This window comes from Microcaecilia unicolor, chromosome 9 (genome assembly GCF_901765095.1).
Source record: "Microcaecilia unicolor chromosome 9, aMicUni1.1, whole genome shotgun sequence".
Classification (NCBI taxonomy): domain Eukaryota; kingdom Metazoa; phylum Chordata; class Amphibia; order Gymnophiona; family Siphonopidae; genus Microcaecilia; species Microcaecilia unicolor.
The window spans coordinates 84429038-84450104 of NC_044039.1; the positions used below are offsets into that span (position 1 = coordinate 84429038).

At 47.4% G+C, this 21067-nt stretch overlaps 1 protein-coding gene across 1 annotated transcript in view; it reads left to right on the forward strand.

Annotated features, from left to right (window-relative positions):
• The window catches only part of LOC115478128 (NADH-cytochrome b5 reductase 3), a 79897-nt gene that overhangs the window by 15626 nt on the left and 43204 nt on the right, over positions 1 to 21067 (forward strand). The window contains 3 exon segments of the mRNA XM_030215375.1: positions 9411 to 9548; positions 10553 to 10586; positions 10589 to 10624. Coding sequence (XP_030071235.1) covers positions 9411 to 9548; positions 10553 to 10586; positions 10589 to 10624 — 208 coding nt within the window.

Sequence of the window (21067 nt, forward strand, 5' to 3'; positions counted from 1 at the left end):
TGGAGCTGAAGCTCACTCAAGGCTGTACCACAGGGCACTCAAGGATAAAGGGAAGCCACTCATAAGCAGGGGATCTAAGCAGAAGTGCTAAGCCTAGACACAGACAGACAGGAGAACTAAGCAGAAGGGCTAACCCAAGCCCACAGAAAAACAGAAGTGCCACACAGGCACTCTACCTAGGAAACAGGACAGAAGTGCTAAACAAGCACACCAACTGGGAAACAGGGCAGAAGTACAACAAGCACACTGACCAACCTGGAGACCTTTGGCTTTGCAAAGGCCCTGAATGAATGTCCTTATAAAGGCCCTCACTAATATGTCACAACCACAGCTAAAGCTTAGTGCGTGCTAAATGGCCTATAGGTGTAAAATAGGATGTGTAGCATTCAGCACATGCGAAGCTTTAGTAAAAGGGCCGCAATAGACTCAACAAGCAGGACAATATCTCAATGAACAAGAAAAATGCCTACATTTTAATTATATCTTATGTAACCACAAAAAAGAGTGTTTGTGTATATATAAACACATACCCACCCCTACTTAAATTGAATACAAAAAATGTTCAATTCATCTACGTCTGCAACAGCAGCAGTATCCTGCTTCATTTAGGTGTGATAATAATAGTAAAAACTATTTGCCTAGACCGGATAAGTTATGTGTTCTATATCGGTAGTTTGGTTGCTCCATTAGTCCATTCTGTTTGGACAAGAGGAAGGCTATGTTACTACATTTGACTGACTTTTGGGAGTTTAGTGTGATAAAGATAACACCGCATTTTAATTTTTTTGGTTAATTGAAATTTTCTTTATCGTTTAAAATGTCTGCATTAAAGAACGTAAGAAATGCCATACTATTTCAGACCCAAGGTCAGTCAAGCCTGGCATCCTGTTTGCAACCGTGGCCAATCCAGGTTGCAAGTACCCTGCAGGATCCCAAAGAGTAAATCCTTCCTTGTTTTCTCCCAGGAATACGTGGCTTTCCCAAGAATGCTTGGTTAATGATCTGTTGACCTTACCTCCAAGAACTCAAAACCCTTTATTCTAATTGCTTTCACCACATTTTCTGGCTACAACCTAAAGAGCTTAATTGTGCACAGAGTGAAAACTATTTCTTCCAATTTTATTTTTAAAACTGCTAGTTATTATGTACCTAGTCTTGGTACTAGTTGAAAGGACAACCATCCCTACGCACGATTATGTACACTTCTGTCAACTGCATCCTCTCCAATCTAAAGAGGCTTCAGCCTTTCTCCATAGGGAAGCTGTTCCATCCTCTCTGTCATTACCGATACAGTGACCTTTTGATATTCTCTGTTTTGATATCCATTCCTTGCCTTGTAGTACCTAACATTCTATTTGCTTCTTTTACCACCATGGCACACCAAGCCAAAAATAAAGTTCTGAAAAATCAACTAAGTAGATTTTTTGAGTTGGGTTTTTTTTTTAAGTCCTATTACTCCTAGTTAACTGAAATATTTAGGCAACCAGACAGCTTTGAACATTCAAATGTTACAAAGTAACTGCTTTGAGCCCCCCCAGACACTCAAGAACATCAAGGAGTCACAAAGAGGTAGGAGCTGGAACCTCTTAGTACCAGCTCAATTCCAAGATCCTGCTATGAAGTTTTTAACTGCGAGTTTCATACATGCTATTGGAATTGGAATTACTGTGGCTGCTGGCATTGGACTTGCCTCCCGGTGAATCCCTGTAAAAAGATTTAAAATGTACTCGTTTCACTTTCAGCAGCAGTTCAGTGAAGGTCTGAAAAAATGCCAGCGGAAATAGACTGCTATATAATGTATTCTGTGTAACTTGAGGTAGCCACAGCTGCATTTCATTGAGCACTAGAAAAGCTGCTGATTTAATGACATGGAATGGCCTATCATTGATCAAGTAACGAAAGAGATGGTCCAAAAGTACACAAATCCAGACAGCAAAACAAAGCACAAAGGACCTGCAAGGTTGGAACAATGGTACAATCTTAAAAGGGACCCGACACGGGCCGTGTTTCAGCACAACATGCGCCTGCCTCAAGAGTGAAAAGACAATGCCCTTAAAAATGAACAGGTGTCTCAAAAATGTCTTTTGTAGACTTTCCACAGCAGATCGTACCAAACGCTTACGAGCGTTGCAGCTGATTCTAATTAAAAGGGCCAAGAGTATTAGAACATAGGCCTCTGTGTTCCCAGGACAAGACACAAGAACGCGTGAATCTTTTGGGAAGAAAACTTTTCAGGGCGCTCTACTCATTTCCACATCCAGTCCAGAGTGGAGGAGTAGCCTAGTGGTTAGTGCAGAGGACTTTGATCCTGGAGAACTGAGTTCGATTCCCACTGCAGCTCCTTGTGACACTGGCAAGTCACTTAACCCTCCATTGCCCCTGGTACAAAATAAGTACCTGAATATATACTATGTAAACCGCTTTGAATGTAGTTGCAAAAACCACAGAAAGGTGGTATATCAAGTCCCATTTCCCTTTCCCTATTTGAGATTCTAAATGGAATGTTGAGATTCTGTTGCTACTATTGGGGATTCTAGATGGAATGTTGCTATTATTGAGATTCTGTTGCTACTATTTGAGATTCTACATGGAATGTTGCAATTCCACTAGCAACATTCCTTCCTTGTCATCAAGCAGATGAATCCATTACGAATGGGTTGTGTCCACCTACCAGCAGGGGGAGATAGAGAACACTGAAAACCATAGTGCCTCTTAGGACGGGTAGCTCCATCTGCCTCTCAGTATTTCTCTGTCTCCAAGCAAGGTTGGACGCAGCTATTCAGCTCCTTCAAGATTCTGCCGGGGGTGGCTCCTGTGCTTTTGCCAGTTGTAGCAGGAGTGTTGTGGCTGTGGAGAGCCCACTTTGAAGGCACATAGGTTTGCCCTTTCCCTGCCTTACCCTTCCCCCGGGGTGGATGCAGGCATATAGGTTTGCCCTGTCCCTGCCTTTCCCAGCCCCTGTGTGGATGCAGGCACATAGGTTCGCCCTTTCCCTGCCTTTCCCACCCTCTGCCTCTGGAGTACCTCTTTAGCTGTTTGCCTCCAACTTTCCTCACAGTGTTAAAAAAAAAATGCGCTTTTAGCGCTTTGATTTCTGAGGATGTCTTCAGACTATACAGCGACCGGAGCTCCTGGACTTGGTTCTTTGAGGTAAGAGCGTTTTTCTGCTCCTCCGGGGCGGGCCCACAACGGGGTGATTTGGCCGCAAAAGTCTGCCATTTTGAAAAAATACCGCTGTTTTCGGCGATGGCTGCTGAGTGTGTTAAGCGCTGTTCCCATTGTGGCATGGTGAGCGATGAATCTTCCCGCTCAACGGATATGGCAGCGGGTGACATTTTGGAAGTGCTGCATGGCACGACCCCCGCGGCGGCGGAGGAGTCGGTGGCCAGAGGGGTGTCTCGGGCTGAGGCAACCAGAGATGCTCTTTTCCCCGCGACTCCTATGACGGAGCCAGGAAGCCAGGGTGAGTTTTTCTCCCCTGTTTTGCTTTTACATAAAGCCTTCATGTTAAAACGCGCCCTGCCGCAGGTGTCTGACACTGCGCTGCTGCCTGGTTCCCCTCTAAGAGATGATGGCCTAGGACTGCCTACAGAGGTGGCTTCCCTTGAGCGTTGGATGCACGCTAAGCGTAGATGGGTAATTCCCTGTCGGAGAGTGGCGCGCCCCCCTTTCTCCCCCCCCCCCACCCCTGGTGGTCGGGCTGTGGGGATTCTGAGGGAGCTGGCAGGCCTTCGTGGTCTGAGGAGCCAGAGGAATGTGCCTCTTTGCCACTGGATCTGGATGATCCCACCACGGTTCAGATTTTCCACCACAATGAGCTGCCAGCGCTTGTCTCTGATGCCTTGCAGGCCCTCTCTATTGATGATCCTGCTATAGGCGAGGCCGCCTCAGGTAATCTGAGGATGGCGAGTGCTAAGAAGCCTGCTCGAGCCTTTCCTTTGCATGACTCCATCCAGGAGCTTATTTCTGCTCAATGGGCTAACCCCGAGGGGCCTTTGAAAGTGGCCAGGGCGATGGGGCATCTGTACCCTCTGAGTGAGGAGCACTTGGCCCTTTTGGGATGCCTAAAGTGGATGCCTTAGTCATGGCTGTGACAAAGAAAACCACCCTCCCAGTAGAAGGAGGGGTCGCCCTGAAGGACATCCAGGACCAGTGGCTGGAATCAGCGCTTAAAACGGTCCTTTGAGATTTCAGGCCTAACCTTACGGGCGTCTGTTTGCAGTTCTTATGCTGCTAGAGCCTGCCTTTCTTGGTTACAACAGGCAGTGGAACAGCCCGTGGGATGGCATGGAGCCCCTTGCTGAGGTGACACTGTGGATGGAGTCGGCCTTGTCATTTTTAGCTGACGCCTTCTCCTAAACAGATGTCTGTGGTGGTGTCTGCCCGCTGCCTTCTGGGCGGCCCGACCTGGCCTCTAAGCAAAGGCTGGTGAAGTTGCCCTTCCGGGGCCTTCTCCTATTCGGAGAGGAGTGGAGAAGATTGTTAAAGACCTGGGGGATGCTAAACCCCGGCGGCTACCGAGGATAGGCCGTGGCCTTCTTCCAAGGGTCAGGTGGTTCCCTCCTCTTCGCTTCCGTGAAGCTCGTGGGTATCACCCGGGGTGCTCTGCTGGGTTCACTCAATGTGCGCACTTTCAGCAGAGGAACTCCTTTTCACTCGGACAAACGCTCCGCAGCAACTGGCTCCAGGCTAGAGTTCAAGGGCAACCCTCTCAATGATGGTGCGCCGGTCCAGTCCTCAATTCTTGCAGTAGGAGGACGTCTTTCCCTCTTCCTCGAGGAATGGACCAAGATTACCTCAGATCAAGGGTCCTGGAACTGATCAGAGAGGTTACCATCTGGAATTCTGCGCCCCGTTGAGAGACGTGTTTGTGGAGTCCTGATGCGGCACTGCCGTCAAACTGGCGGCGGTAGAGGAGACCTTACAAGTCTTGTTGCACCTCGGGGCGGTGATCCCGGTGCCTCCCGCTGAGCACTGTTTCGGTCGTTATTCCATTTACTTGTTGGGTGCCACGAAAAGGCGGGTCTTTTCGGCCCATACTCAACTTGAAGAAAGTCAACGAGTCACTGAGTGCGGCATTTTTCACATGGAAGCCCTGTGCTCCGTCATAGCGGCGGTACAGCCAGGAGAGTTTCTCACGTCTATGGACCTGAAAGAAGCTTATTTGCACATTCCTATCTGGCCCACACACCATCAGGTTCTCCGTTTTGCGGTGTTGGGAAAGCATTTCCAGTGTTCGTGCCTTGCTCTTGGCCTCACCAACAGTTCCCCGAACCTTTTCCAAGGTAATGGTGGTAGTAGCTGCTTTTTCTCAGGCGAGAGGATATCCGGGTTCACCCGTACCTAGTACGACTGGCTCATCAGAGCGGACTCTGCAGAAGAGAGTCATCGTGTTACCAGCCAGAGTGGTCTCAGTACGCAGTCTTTGGGCTGGGTTGTCAATATACCCAAAAGTCACCTGACCCCCTCTCAATCTCTAGAATATTTGGGGGTCCGGTTCGAGCACAGCCTCGGGGTATGTCTTTCTACCCAAGCAAAGGCGGTGCAAGCTTCAGACCAGGTCGTTCTTGCTCCTGAGGATGCCCAGCCCGCGAGCTTGGGACCATAGTCCAGCTGTTGGGGTCGATGACGGCCACTTGGAAGTGGTGCCCTGGGTGAAGAGCGCACATGAGGCCTCTGCAATGTTCCCCTGCTTCAGCGATGGTCTCCAGTACTCTCAGGATTACCACGCTGCGGGCTCAGTATGGAGTGGTGGCTCTCAGACAGCATGCTTGCGGCGGGTATGCCGCTAGCGCTTCCCGATTGGTGCCTAGTGGTAACAGATGCCAGCCTGAAGGGCTGGGGAGCATATTGTGCCAGGGAAGGCATGCCCAGGGTCTCTGGACACCCGAGGAATCGGAGTGGTCCATCAATCGCTTGGAGCTGAAAGCACTATTCCAGGTGCTTCTGGCCTTTCACCTCGACCCTGGAAGGACTGGCTGTCAGAGTTTCGTCGGACAATATGACAGCATGGCCTACATAAATCGCCAAGGCGGCACCACGTGCAGAGCACTGGCCGCGCCAGGCCGTGCAAATTTGCCACTGGGCCGAGCTACATCTGCAGTTTCTGTCAGCAGCTCACACTTCAGGTCAGAGCAACGTGCAGCCGATTAAGCAGGCATCAAATCGACCGCGGAGTGGGAACTGGCAGACGAAGTTTCCTTCAGATCTGTGCCAAATGGGGGACACCCGTAAGTGGATCTTATGGCGCCAAGTCCTGTGCTTTTACAGCAGATGGAAGATCCTCGCTCGGCGGGGTTGGATGCATTATCTCAACCCTGGCCTCAGGGCCTCCTGTATGTGTTCCTCTTGGGCCCTTGATAGGGCGAGTGTTCCGGCAGATTCGGCTACATCAAGGAGAAGTGGTTCTCATTGCCCCGGATTGGCCAGGCGGCGTGGTTAGCGGACCTCCGGCGGATGCTGGTGGAGGCTCCCCTTCCTTGCCTCTGGCACCAAACCTCGTGTGTCCGCAGCGGGGCCGGTGACCATGGAGGACGCCTGCCACTTTGGTCTACGGCCATGGCTATTGAGAGGGCGCCAATTGAGAGACAAGGGCTATTCCAACAAGGTCATTTCCACTCTCCTGCAGGCCCGCACCGCGGTCTCCACTTTCCGTTGCCTATGCTCGGATCTGGTGCCAGTTTGAAGCTTGGTGTGCTGTTCTAAAGCAATCACACCCATGCAGACTTCTGTCTCGCCGATACTTGACTTTTTGCAGGATGGTTACAAAAAGGCTTGGCCTATAATTCCCTGCGTGTTCAAGTTGCAGCCTTGGCATGTTTTTCGGGGAAAGGTAGCTGGCCTTTCTCTGGCTGCGTATCCGGATGTGGCATGGTTTCTTAGAGGGGTGCTTCGGCTCTGTCCTACGGTGCGGACTACGGTCCGGCCTGGAACCTGGGGTTAGTTTTAAAGGCCCTTCAGTGTTTCGCCCCTTCGAGCCGCTTAGGCGAGCTTCGGAGAAGGATGTGACCCTAAGACTGTCTTTTTGGTGGCCATTACATCGGCAAGACGGGTATCTGAGCTCCAGGCGCTGTCCTGTCGAGACCCATTTCTGCAATTCTCAGAGTCCGGAGTAATGGTACGTACTGTGCCTTCCTTCCTGCCTAAGGTGGTTTCAGCGTTTCAACTAAACCAGCCTATTTTCCTGCCCTCCTTTTCTAGAGAGGAGTTTCCGGAATCCTTTGGGCAGTTGCACCTTCTGGTTGTGCGAAGGGCTCTGTTGCAATATCTGCGCATGTCCAATGCTTTCAGGACCTCTGATCACCTTTTTGTTCTTTTGTCAGGTCCTCGCAGAGGGTCTCCAGAGTCTAAAGCTACACTGGCTCATTGGCTCAAGATGCTATTTTTTTCAGCATATCTGCTGTCTGGCCGGCCTCCGCCTGACGCCTTTAAGGCACGTTCCAACAAGAGCGATTTCCTCCTCTTGGGCCTGAAACTGGAGCGCTCTCTCTTCATGAGATATGCAGTGCAGTGACATGGGCTTCTAGGCTCTCATTTGCCCGGCATTACAGGCTGGATGTGGCTGCCAGGAGGGACGCGCAGTTTGGAGCACAAGTGTTAGCGCGGGGTGTGGCCTATTCCCACCTTATCTAGGGATTGCGTTGATACATCCCATTCGTAATGGATTCATCTGCTTGATGACAAGGAAGGGAAAATTAGGTTCTTACCTTGGTAATTTTCTTTCCTTTAGTCATAGCAGATGAATCCATGAGCCCTCCCTCATTGATTCTGGTTTGTGTTCAGTTTTTCTTGCAGACATGTTTCCCTCTTTGGGAGAAGTTGGAATACAGTCTTCAGGATTTCGGTCTACTACAGGAGGTTGAGTTCGTCCCTCCTTTGTTTTTGCTCCTGTTGGGGTGTTCGTTCGCTGTGAGGAAAGTTCACTGTTTGTTCTACTTTGCGGTGTAACACTGCTTGGAAATTTCAACATACTGAGAGGCAGATGGAGCTAGCCGTCCTAGAGGCACTATGGTTTCAGTGTCTCTATCTCCCCCTGCTGGTAGGTAGACAAACCATTCGTAATGGATTCATCTGCTATGACTAAAGGAAAGAAAATTACCAAGGTAAGAACCTAATTTTCCCATGTAGAAGCCTTGCCCTTGCAGATCAGCAATGCGGCTGCACAGGCTTCTGTTTCTGGTGAGTCTGACGTCCTGCTGGATCTACTAGGGCTCATGGTAAACTACCCAAAGTTCTGTCTCCAACCTGGTCCAACAGTTTGGAATTTTATAGGAGCCTTGCTAGGTAATGTTTAGGCTTGAGCTTTTTCTACACGCCCGAGTCTGCATCACATATCAAGTTTGACTGAGCCCAGCAGGCCACAGCTTGGCAGATGTTGAAGTGGTTAGGCCACATGGCGGTGCATACTATTCCATGGCACATCTCCATTTGAGAGAAGGACTAGTGGACCCCTAGTTTACCAGTGGTGTCGGGCCTCGAGGAACCTAGAAATATCATCCTTCTGTCACTCCAGAACTAGCAGTCTTGTGATGGTAGACAATTTGGTCTTGGGTCTTTCATTTGAAGTTCCTACTCCAACAAGGCACCACCAACTGATGGGGAGCTCATGGGACAGGTTTCACACTCTGGGTCCTGGTATGCCCAGGAGACTTGACTTCATATTAGTCTTCTTTAGCTATGGGCTATTTGGAACTCTAGCTTTCAGAGATGGTTGATGCGCTAGATGTCCTCATTCAAACAGACAATCGGGCTGCATTGTACCATGTCGCAGCAGGAAGGCATAGATTCGTACATTCTGCATTGATGAGCTGATTTGCTGGATAATGCCTTGCAACAGCTATTCATGCTAATTTTATTAAACACAGAGGTGTATTCTCAAAGCACTTGGTCTTACAAAATTACATAGTATGAGGCATAGGTTACTATGCAACTTTGTATATGTGCTTTGAAAATGAGCCCCATAGTAAACTTTCATTTTTCCAAAATTTGGGCTCCTTTTACTAAGCTGCGGGGCTCATTTTCAACGCACATAGACTTTATAAGTTCCATACCTTACTATGTAACCTTTCTATGTGCTTTGAAAATGTGCTCTGTGTAACTTTGTAAGTCTAATGCTTTGACAATGAGACCCATAGCTTTCGTGTGTACTCTGCAAAATTTGGGCTCCTTTTACTACGCTGCAGTAGTGATTCTCGCATGGCAAATGCAATGAAGGCCATACGAATTGAATGGACTTTGTTGCGTTTGCCAAGCCAGGAATCAATACTGCGACTGGTAAACGGAGCCCTTTATTTTCCCAAAGGGGTTTTGTATGAGAGAGGAAAATGTGAGAACTGTATCTTTTTCAGTTTTTGTTTTGCAGCTTTGTACGTTATCCTCAGTTTTACTGTTGTGATTTCTTCTGTATGCAGCTGGGAAGGATTGTTGTGTATCCAGTATGGCTGGTGTACAGCATCTTTATGAGAATTTTCAGAAAGCCAGCTCCTGCCATCACGTTGGAGAATCCAGATATAAAGTACGCACTAAACTCATTGATAAGAAGTAGTACTGTTTTGTGCCTTTCCAAGGTTTTACTCTCTAGTTTAGTTCTCTAGAGAACATGGAGTCTTGTCTTATAAGTACATAAGTAATGCCATACTGGGAAAAGACCCCCCCCCCCTCTTTTTTTTAAAAAAGATAAATGCTTTTGTTTTTGTTCTCCCAGATTTGGACCAAATAAGCTGCTGCCCCGATTAACCGGAATCTGCTGTACTTTTAAAACATTTAGAGGTATGTTTACTAAGGTGCGTTAGTGTTTTTAACGCGCCTGTAATTTAAGGTGTATTAAACGCTAACACGCCTATGCATTTCTATGGGCACATTAGCGTTTAACACGCTAATGGTTTATGCGCATAAATGTTAACGCGTCCATAGCGCCGCTTAGTCAAACATAGTTGGTAATTTCAAGTAAAAGCTAATTTTTGAGTCCAAAATGACTGCTTCCCCTCAACTCAAGTAACAAAACAAAAGCATATTTTTATGGTGGAAAAGTTTTTTTTTTGTGTGCTTATTTTTATTATTTATTTTGTTTATTGCATTTGTATCCCACATTTTCCCACCTTATGGCAGGTTCAATGTGACTTACATATTGCTAAAAAGCAGTCATTACTGTGCCCTGCTCCCAATCAGACATGGGGCTTGTGCTGTCACCAGTTAATCTTCCATGAGCTTGATATTACTCCCTGCATCCATCTCTATGCAATCAGCAGACGAGATGACTTACATAGAAGGCGGGGCAACTGATGTTTCCCTTTTTACAAGCCCAAAACAACCACTTCCGCGCCACAGCGTCCACTTCCTTAACTTCCACCCGCAGAGTACTGTAACTGGAGTGGGCACAAACAAGATTAGATTCCCACTGTATCCCTTTGTAAGTCTGGGCAACTTTGTTTTTTTGGGGCATTTGCTTAATCGGGACAAAGTACTATAGTCCCTGATGTGTCCCAATTAACCGGAATCCATGTATATAAAGTGCTCTAAGTATGTATACCATTTATGTTTTTTCACATTGCAGCATGTTAGCCATGACACCAGGAAATTTCGCTTTGCTCTCCATCTAAGGAGCATGTGCTGGGACTTCCCATAGGTATGTTGCAGCTTAAAAAAAAAAATATATATATATATAATTTTCCAAATATATTGAATTGTTAGATCTAATTTTTCCATTACATAACTTGCTCGCTAATTGTTGTTATTTCTTTGAGTCCTTCCAGATATGTGGGTTTATGCTATCCTGCCTGCAGATGCAGACTGAGAATCCACTGATGACACTCATACTAAAAAATATCCTGTGCAGTCCCTATGTCATCTTTATTTTGATAAAGCAAAAAGTGATACAACTCCATTAACCAGAGAACAAGAAAAACTAATTACAATCTATAGACAATTATAACTCCTGCGGTAACCTTTCAAAGAGAAACGGTGCTCCACGTTGTTTACCATACGACCTACTGGAAAGGGAATGGGACTTGATATACCACCTTGCTGTGTTTTTTTTTTTTTTTTTTTAACTACATTCAAAGCCGTTTACATAGGTATATACAGGTACTTATTTGAACCTGGGGCAATGGAAGCGTTAAGTGACTTGTCCAGAGTTAGAAGGAGCTGCAGTGGGAATCAACCCAGTTCCCAGGATCAAAAGTCCGCTGCACTAACCCCTAGGCTACTCCTCCACTTTCTGGTATGCCTGTACATCCAGCCTGTAGAACTGAAACAAAGGAGATGCGATGACAACTAAGTGGATGCCCTGTAAATTTCCTGCATTGGTCTGGAGAGATTCAGGGAAGAAAATTAGCAGGTAAGAGCTAATATCTCCTTCCTCATACACCAGACCAGTTCAGATGCATGGGAAAGTACCAAAGCAGCATTTTACTTAGAGAGGAATCTGGTCATGCCTGCCATTAACACTGTAGCTCCGAAGATGCATTTGGTGTGCCGTACATCCAGCTTGTAGAACTGCAGCAAAGGATTGCGATTGACAACGAAGTAGCTGCCCTGTAAATTTCCTGAGGCAGAACAAGACTGTGCTCCACCAAGGAACATGCGTAGTAACTTCTGGTAGAATATGCTTTCAACACCTGGGGCACTGGGTGCCCCTCCACAATGTATGCAGCCACTCACTGTGGTCACCTTAATCTTGCAGGCCAACATCACTTTAGACATTCTTTCCCCCTTCTTGGTGCCACCAGTCAAAACAAGCATTTTGGAATACAAACACCCATTCAAAAGTAATAGAATACTAAATAGGTACAAAAAATAAAATAGGAAATAAAATGAAAAGCAAACTTCAAACATTAAAGCAGTGCCCTTATTGATAAGTCCACAACAAGAGGTGGACGTTAAGTATTGGGAGAAAAAAGAAAAGAGGCCGTTAAATGTGCAGAATTTTATCCTTAACCTTGAGCTAAGTAGGAGCACCAACAGGAACCACATCATTGTACACATCTGCAGAGGGAGAGAGGAGGGCTTTTTCCAATTTAAAACAAAAGTTAATTGCTCTTTTTTTTTTTTGTAAACCATCCCAACATTTATATAATTATACGGTTGCTTAGAATTTTAAGATAATGAGCCCCTCTCTATAGAACCCTAGGTTGAAGCAGCAGAAACTGCCGACATCGAGCCTGTGTAGCCCAGGCCACATCCTTGACACCACAACTTATCTATAAAGTCTTTTCAAAATCAGATTACAATCTGCCTTTTCAGCAAACATTACTACCAAAACCACATATTGTATTTAAAAAAATATATATTTTGAATAGTTCAAGAGATCTTCAAAACTCTAACATATATTCTTATTACTATCGGTTACAGTCAAAGTCTGATTACATGGAACATAATAAACATTTAAAAACTTTAGGCAAAGCAATAAATTTCAAGACTTCACATAGATATCTCAATAACATGTCTTTAGGTGTTATGTTCTTGATATTTAGAAAGTGAATTATATATATATAGTAGACTTTGAGCCCGTAAAAACGGGCTATTATAGGAAGGGGGGGTTGAAAGGCCCGCCCCCACCGCTGAGTTTGCCGCTGCTCCTCCCCCTCCGAGTTCGCGCCCCCCCCACCGAGCCGTCACCACCCACCTTCCACCCGGCCGGGCCCTCGCTCCGCTATTGAAACAGCGAGGGTCTGGGAACGCAGCACTGAGCTCTGCTGAGCTGCCGACGTCGGCCTTCGTTCTTCTTCTCTGCCTGTCCCGCCCTCGTGTGACGTAACGTCGTCGAGGGCGGGACAGAGGCAGAGAAGAAGAAGGAAGGGCGATGTCGGCAGCTCAGCAGAGCTCAGTGCTGCGTTCCCGGACCCTTGCTGTTTCAATAGTGGAGCGAGGGCCCGACCGGGTAGAAGGTGGGTGGCAGCAGCGGCGACTCGGGTGGGGGGAGCGTTAGACGGCGGTGTCCCTCCCTCTGAAATGCGCAGTACAGACCCTCTGTGTTCTGGCCCCCGTCATCACGTATTGACGCGGGGTGGGGCAGAGAAGGTCTCTACTGCGCATTTGCGAGGGAGTACGGTCACTCGCTGTTTATATGTTTGATATATATATATATATATATATAAAATATAATATAATATAATATAATACTAATCTTACAGAAGTTTCAGCAGTCCATACTGATCAACTGAGTGAACAACCACAGTTGCAGTTTTCCTGAACTCCCTTCTGATTTCGATTCCAAGGGACTCCACCCTCTTCAGCAACATAGATGTTCCGCAAGTATCGCCTGCCACAGTACTGTTGACCATTCTCTTTGCTTTGGGGAGCTCAAGTCAGTCTCCGCTTGTACACTTTACAACGTCACTGCAGAGGGCATGGAGACCTTTTACACCCTTTGGGACTAAGCATGGTATCCTGAGCCAAGGGAAAGTTCCAGTTCTTCCTTCTCCAGAGAGATTCCCAATGGCAGAGTCTGAGGTAGAACCCTGTAAAACAAAAGTATTGATCGGACCCGCAGACTTCACCAGAGCAGCAACTGCCCCGGCTCCACACTGCCGAACTTTCCTTTTCTCCTTCGTGGTTAATTAAAAGCAATAATTGAAGAAATGATGTAGCTGACACAGCCTGCACGTTTATGTTACCATCTTGCTCTGCCCTCTTGAAACTGATTGACTATGGGGAAAATTGGACACTGCTTTGGGAGGAAATATGGGACCAGCTTCAGCACCATGTCTCTTAAGGTCATCAACAAAAAAGCTCCCTACAGGGCAGTGTGCGAAATCCCTCCTAGCCAAAAAATAAATGGTCACCAAAAACAGTCTTTAATGTAGCATCTTTCAGTAAAGCATTTCAAAAAAGTTCAAAGGGCACCTGTACAAATACTGACAGGATGGAATTCAAATCCCACAGAGGAACCACTGGGCACTGCAGAGGATGCAGGAACTTCATGGCTCCGGAAAATGCACTACATTTGTGTGAGCTGCTAGTGGTCTGACCCTGAACTAGTCCTCTGAGGCATGTTATGGCTGCTTTCTGCACCCTCTGAAAGGCCAAGACCAACCCTTTGTCCAAACCATACTCTCCAAACCAAAATCCACCACAAAGGGCAAAACTTGATGATCTTCACACCATGTTTCAAAAATTCTCCAGACGCTAACATACACTAAGGCAGCTGAAGACCTTCATGGAGCATCGAGTAGCTATAACCTTTCCAAAGTAACCCTCCTTTCTGAGCCTGACATCTCAAGAGCTGTGCCTTAAGACAAAACGGAGCTGCGTTGGGACTGGGTCCCGAACCAGCAGATCGGAAATTCGCATCAACATCTGAGAATCTCCTACCTATTACCTTATGAGATCCCCGTACCAAGTTACTATCTCCCTTGTTTTGGGTTGAGAATGCAAAATACTACAACAGATGACTCTGCTGTTTCATATGAGTCTTAAGCGAGAGGTCAGGAAGGGAAAAGCCTTGGAGAATTCTGGGAGAATTTTCCCACAGTTCAAATCCATTCATCAACATTAAAAAAAAAAAAACCTTTTCACAGGAGTTAACTTTATACTGTGCAATACTGTGACCAAACCATTAAATCATTCAGTCAAAATAACAAAAACTTTACTTATGTTTTCATGGGTGTTTCTCCAACAGTGACCAGCATTTTGTGGTTTTTATTCAAATGACTGCTGCATCAGGGAATAAGCTGGACCCCCCCCCCCACCCAAGCAAAACAAAAATGCAAATTTTAAAAAATGGGAGCATAAATCAAAAAAAGGAGAAAAAATGGCTAAACTTGCTTACTCTTAATCTGTGCTTATGCTGTTTACTGAATTTGAACCTGGAACCCTCTAGCTAAGTTAGCTGAAAAAAAAAGCCTTGTATATAGGCAGGTCCCTGTCCCATGTTGTTGGGCCTTTGCGTATTGACTTTGGTGGGGGAATGGCACCTCCAGAAACTTTCATAAGGCTGAGTACTGTGGGGGCCCTTCTGCCTAGAATCAATCTCTGCCAGTTCTCAAATGACTGTTTCTCACCAAAATCAGATTCCCCACCATTTTGGGAAGCTCAGCACTTCTCGAACATCAGCCCACTTCAGTCACCCATCTCCTTTCTTCTGAAACTACGCCATCTGTGGGACCCACACTTCTGCAGAAACCGCCCCGACCTGATCCCCGGTGTAAATGTCTTACTGGGTGCTTGAAGTCACAGCTGTGAGGTTGGAGCCACACACACTACAGCACTGCCTGAAGTCCCTTGGGGAAGCCATGCCACTAAAGGATCCTGAATGCCAGATACTCTACCCCTGAACATGTTATGCCTGTCAAACTGATGCTTTCCACCTCTTCTTCATAGCACTACACTGGACTGCTGAAACAATCAGAAAACACTTTTTTTTTTTTTTTTTACATGATCCTATGATCCTTGTCCCCAGGGCACTCGAGCCCCCTCCCAATGGTAGGGGAAGGAGGATTGAGGCTTAGACACATGCAGCCCAAACACCCACTAAGGGAAAACATCCTCCATGGTGTGTGGGGGGGGGGGGGTGGAAGGTTACATAAGTACATAAGTAATGCCATACTGGGAAAAGACCAAGGGTCCATCGAGCCCAGCATCCTGTCCACGACAGCGGCCAATCCAGGCCAAGGGCACCTGGCAAGCTTCCCAAACGTACAAACATTCTATACATGTTATTCCTGGAAATTTGGATTTTTCCAAGTCCGTTTAGTAGCGGTTTATGGACTTGTCCTTTAGGAATCCGTCCAACCCCTTTTTAAACTCTGCTAAGCTAACCGCCTTCACCACTTTCTCCGGCAACGAATTCCAGAGTTTAATTACACGTTGGGTGAAGAAACATTTACTACACTGTAGTTTCATCGCATGCCCCCTAGTCCTAGTATTTTTGGAAAGCGTGAACAGACGCTTCACATCCACCTGTTCCACTCCACTCATTATTTTATATACCTCTATCATGTCTCCCCTCAGCCGTCTCTTCTCCAAGCTGTATAGCCCTAGCCTCCTTAGTCTTTCTTCATAGGGAAGTCGTCCCATCCCCGCTATCATTTTAGTCGCCCTTCGCTGCACCTTTTCCAGTTCTACTATATCTTTCTTGAGATGCGGTGACCAGAATTGAACACAATACTCAAGGTGCAGTCGCACCATGGAGCGATACAACGGCATTATAACATCCTCACACCTGTTTTCCATACCTTTCCTAATAATACCCAACATTCTATTCGCTTTCTTAGCCGCAGCAGCACACTGAGCAGAAGGTTTCAGTGTGTTATCGACGACGACACCCAGATCCCTTTCTTGGTCCGTAACTCCTAACGTGGAACCTTGCATGACGTAGCTATAATTCGGGTTCTTTTTTCCCACATGCATCACCTTGCACTTGCTCACATTAAACATCATCTGCCATTTAGCCGCCCAGTCTCCCAGTCTCGTAAGGTCCTCTTGTAATTTTTCACAATCCTGTCGCGAGTTAACGACTTTGAATAACTTTGTGTCATCAGCAAATTTAATTACCTCGCTAGTTACTCCCATCTCTAAATCATTTATAAATATATTAAAAAGCAGCGGTCCTAGCACGGACCCCTGAGGAACCCCACTAACTACCCTTCTCCATTGTGAATACTGCCCATTTAACCCCACTCTCTGTTTCCTATCCTTCAACCAGTTTTTAATCCACAATAGGACATTTCCTCCTATCCCATGACCCTCCAATTTCCTCTGTAGCCTTTCATGAGGTACCTTGTCAAACGCCTTTTGAAAATCCAGATACACAATATCAACCGACTCCCCTTTGTCCACATGTTTGTTCACTCCTTCAAAGAATTGAAGTAAATTGGTCAGGCAAGATTTCCCCACACAAAAGCCATGCTGACTTGGTCTCAGTAATCTATGTCCTCGGATGTGCTCTGTAATTTTGTTTTTAATAATAGCCTCTACCATTTTCCCCGGCACCGACGTCAGACTCACCGGTCTATAATTTCCCGGATCTCCCCTGGAGCCTTTTTTAAAAATGGGCGTTACATTGGCCACCTTCCAATCTTCCGGTACCACGCTCGATTTTAAGGATAAGTTGCATATCACTAGCAGTAGCTCCGCAAGCTCGTTTTTCAGTTCTATCAGTACTCTAGGATGAATACCATCCGGTCCAGGAGATTTGCTACTCTTCAGTTTGCCGAACTGCCCCATTACGTCCTCCAGGTTTACCGTGAAGTCAGTAAGTTTCTCTGACTCGTCCGCTTGAAATACCATTTCCGACACCGGTATCCCACCCAAATCTTCCTCGGTGACGACCGAAGCAAAGAATTCATTCAGTCTCTCCGCTACGTCTTTGTCTTCCTTGATCGCCCCTTTTACCCCTCGGTCATCCAGCGGCCCAACCGATTCTTTTGCCGGCTTCCTGCTTTTAATATACCGAAAAAAATTTTTACTATGTTTTTTTGCCTCTAATGCTATCTTTTTTTCATACTCCCTCTTGGCCTTCTTAATCTGCGCCTTGCATTTGCTTTGACACTCCTTATGCTGTTTCTTATTTTCAGACGGTTCCTTCTTCCATTTTCTGAAGGCGTTTCTTTTAGCCCTAATAGCTTCCTTCACCTCACTTTTCAACCAGGCCGGATGTCTTTTGGACTTCCGTCTTTCTTTTCTAATTCGCGGAATATGTATGGCCTGGGCCTCCAGGATGGTATTTTTGAACAGCGTCCACGCCTGTTGTACAGTTTTTACTCTCTCAGTTGCCCCCCTAAGTTTTTTTTTTTTTACCGTTCTTCTCATTTTATCATAGTCTCCTTTTTTAAAGTTAAACGCTAACGTATTTGACTTTCTGTGTACAGTTACTTCAAGGTCGATGTCAAAACTGATCATATTATGGTCACTGTTATCAAGCGGCCCCAGTACCATAATGTCCCTCACCAGATCATGCGCTCCACTAAGGACCAAATCTAGAATTTTTCCTTCTGTCGTCGGCTCCTGCACCAGTTGCTCCATAAAGCTGTCCTTGATTTCATCAAGGAATTGTATCTCTGTAGCGTGTCCCAATGTTACATTTACCCAGTCTATATTTGGATAATTGAAGTCACCTATTATTATCACATTGCCCATTTTGTTCGCGTCTCTGATTTCTTTTATCATTTCTGTGTCTACCTGCTCATCCTGGCGAGGCAGACGGTAGTACACTCCTATCACCATTTTTTCCCCTTTTATACATGGAATTTCAACCCACAGTGATTCAAAGGTGTGATTTGTGTCCTGCTGAATTTGTAATCTATCTGAGTCAAGGCTCTCGTTAATATACAATGCTACCCCTCCACCAGTCCGGTCCACCCTATCATTACGATATAATTTGTACCCCGGTATGACAGTGTCCCACTGGTTATCCTCCTTCCACCAGGTCTCAGTAATGCCTATTATATCCAATTTTTCATTTAGTGCAATATATTCCAACTCTCCCATCTTATTTCTTAGACTCCTATCATTTGCATATAGACATTTCAGAGTATGTTTGTTGTTCTTATTTGCATGATGCTTAGTACCTGACACTATTGATTTGACATCTTTTGTCTGATCTTTAGTTGTATTTAAGGGCACCTGGCCTACCACGGTCTGTTGTGCAACCTCACTATCCAGAAACCCTATCTTCCATATCATCAAGCTGATCAATCCATAGACTGGTGGGTTGTGTCCATCTACCAGCAGGTGGAGATAGAGAGCAAACTTTTGCCTCCCTATATGTGGTCATGTGCTGCCGGAAACTCCTCAGTATGTTCTCTATCTCAGCAGGTGGTGGTCACACACAGCAGCAGCTCTGGCTAGGCCTCCAAGCCTAATTTTTAGGTTTTGTTGAGTGCCTGGGGTTGAGGGCTCTTTTGAGCAAGTGCAAACCTGGTGGTGCCAGGTCCCTCCTTTTCTCCCCCCTCCCGCTGGCTCCGTTAAAAAAAAAATTTTGAACGTCCTTAAAGGCGTTTATTTCGACGTTTATTTAAACGTTTATTGCAGCTACTCACTGGGACACCAGGTCGTTACAGCTCGGAGCGGACAGCAGGTAATTTTTACCTTTTTATAGCGGGCAGGGGGTTCCCCGATTTATCTCCACGTGGCATATGGCGTCGGAGGGCGAGGGCGTAAAGAGTCGCTCCCCGGATCGCTTGGGCGCTTCTAGAGGGGATGCGGGGGTCTTAAAGCCTGATTCGCCCTTGTTGGGTGACAGTTTCGTGGCCGATGAATGTCCCGGTCCTTCCTCCGGCGTGGCGATTTTTCCCGCCATAAACGCCCATCCCCCGCTCCTCGCCTCCGCCATCTTGGCCGGCCACGCGGCTCGGACGGCTTCTTCTTGGGCCGCCCTTGAGGTTGGAGACATTAATGCCATGAACGCCCTTAATTTGGGCGACGGCACAAAAGCGGCTAAAGTTAAGCGCCGTTCTTCCCGCGCGGCTCCTTCGCGGAGTGTCGCGCCGGACGCCATTTTGGATGCGCAGCATGTCTCTCCCCCGCTCTTGCGAGCGCCGGTTGAGGGTGCGTCTAGGGCTGTTGCCCAGGCTGCGGAAGTACACAGTCTGGGGGGTTTCTCCCCCGAGTTTGTTTTGCTGCTGCATCAGGCCTTCCTTATGCAAAACGCTGCCCCTGCTCCCTCGTCTGGTAAAGAGGTTGAGGTTCCCAGAGGTAAACGCCCTCAGGTTGATTCCCAGGCCTTGGAGGACTTTGTCTCCTCCGATGTAGATGAGGGCAGCGTATTTGAGGTCTCCCAACGGTCCTTTGCGGATTCCTTGGAGGAGACGGATCCCCGCTCGGATGGAGCGGATGACCCCTCTGCAGCGCGGCTTTTTAGCTCAGAGGATTTGTCCAACCTGTTGGTACAGGCCATGGACACTTTGAAGATTTCCTCTCCGGAGGACGTCTCTCCCTCAGCCCCTGTTGGCTCTGCCATTATGCTGGGGACGAAGCGCCCGCCTAGAACCTTCCACGTGCATGTTGCCATGCACACCTTAATTGCGGCTCAATGGGATGTCCCGGAAGCGAGCCTTAAAGTGGCTAGGGCTATGTCCCGCCTCTATCCTTTGACTGAAAGTGAACGTGAGGCCTATCTGTGGCCTACCGTGGATTCTTTAATCACTGCGGTGACTAAGAAAACGGCGTTGCCGGTGGAAGGTGGCACGGCCCTAAAGGACGCCCAAGACAGAAGATTGGAGGAGGCCTTAAGGTCGTCCTTTGAGGCAGCTGCTTTAAGTTTGCAGGCCTCAATTTGCGGCTCCTATGTGGCCAGGGCGTGCCTGACTATGGTGCAGCGGGTTTTCCCCTCGGATCTTTCCTTGAGGGCTGATTGGCCGGCCCTGGAATCGGGCTTAGCCTATTTGGCAGGCTTGCTGTATGATGTCTTGAGGGCCTCAGCGAAAGGCATGGCTCAGACAATCTCTGCGCGGCGGTGGCTTTGGCTGAAACATTGGTCTGCTGACCACGCCTCTAATTCCCGCCTGGCTAGATTGCCTTTTAAAGGCAAGCTGCTCTTTGGGGTCGAGCTGGACAAAATCGTGACCGATCTCGGCACGTCTAAGGGCAAGAAGTTACCAGAGGTCAGGGTTCGGGCTAGTACTCGCCCTGGTACCTCCAGAGGACGGTTTCAGGAAGCCCGTCGGTACCGCCCGGGCAGGTCGGGCTCCTCTGCCCCCTCTTCCTTCAAGAGGAACTTCTCCCCCAAGCAGCATTCCTTTCGCAGAGACCGCCGTCCCGGAGGTGCTCCCTCCGGTCCTCCCTCCGGTCCTCCCCCAGGGTCTCGTACCCAATGATGGGGCCTTGGTCCACGCCCCAGTGCAGATTGGAGGACGGCTGTCCTCGTTTATGGGCGAGTGGACCACAATAACTTCAGACGCTTGGGTGCTGGAAGTCATCAGAGACGGCTACAAGCTAGAGTTCTGCCGACCCTTAAAAGACGGGTTTGTACTCTCTCCCTGCAAGTCTCCGGTCAAAGCTGTGGTAGTGCAGCAGACCTTGAACAATCTGATCCGCCTGGGGGCGGTCGTTCCGGTGCCAGAAAATCAGCTTGGCAAGGGATGTTACTCCTTTTTCTTTGTGATACCAAAGAAAGGCGGTTCTATACGGC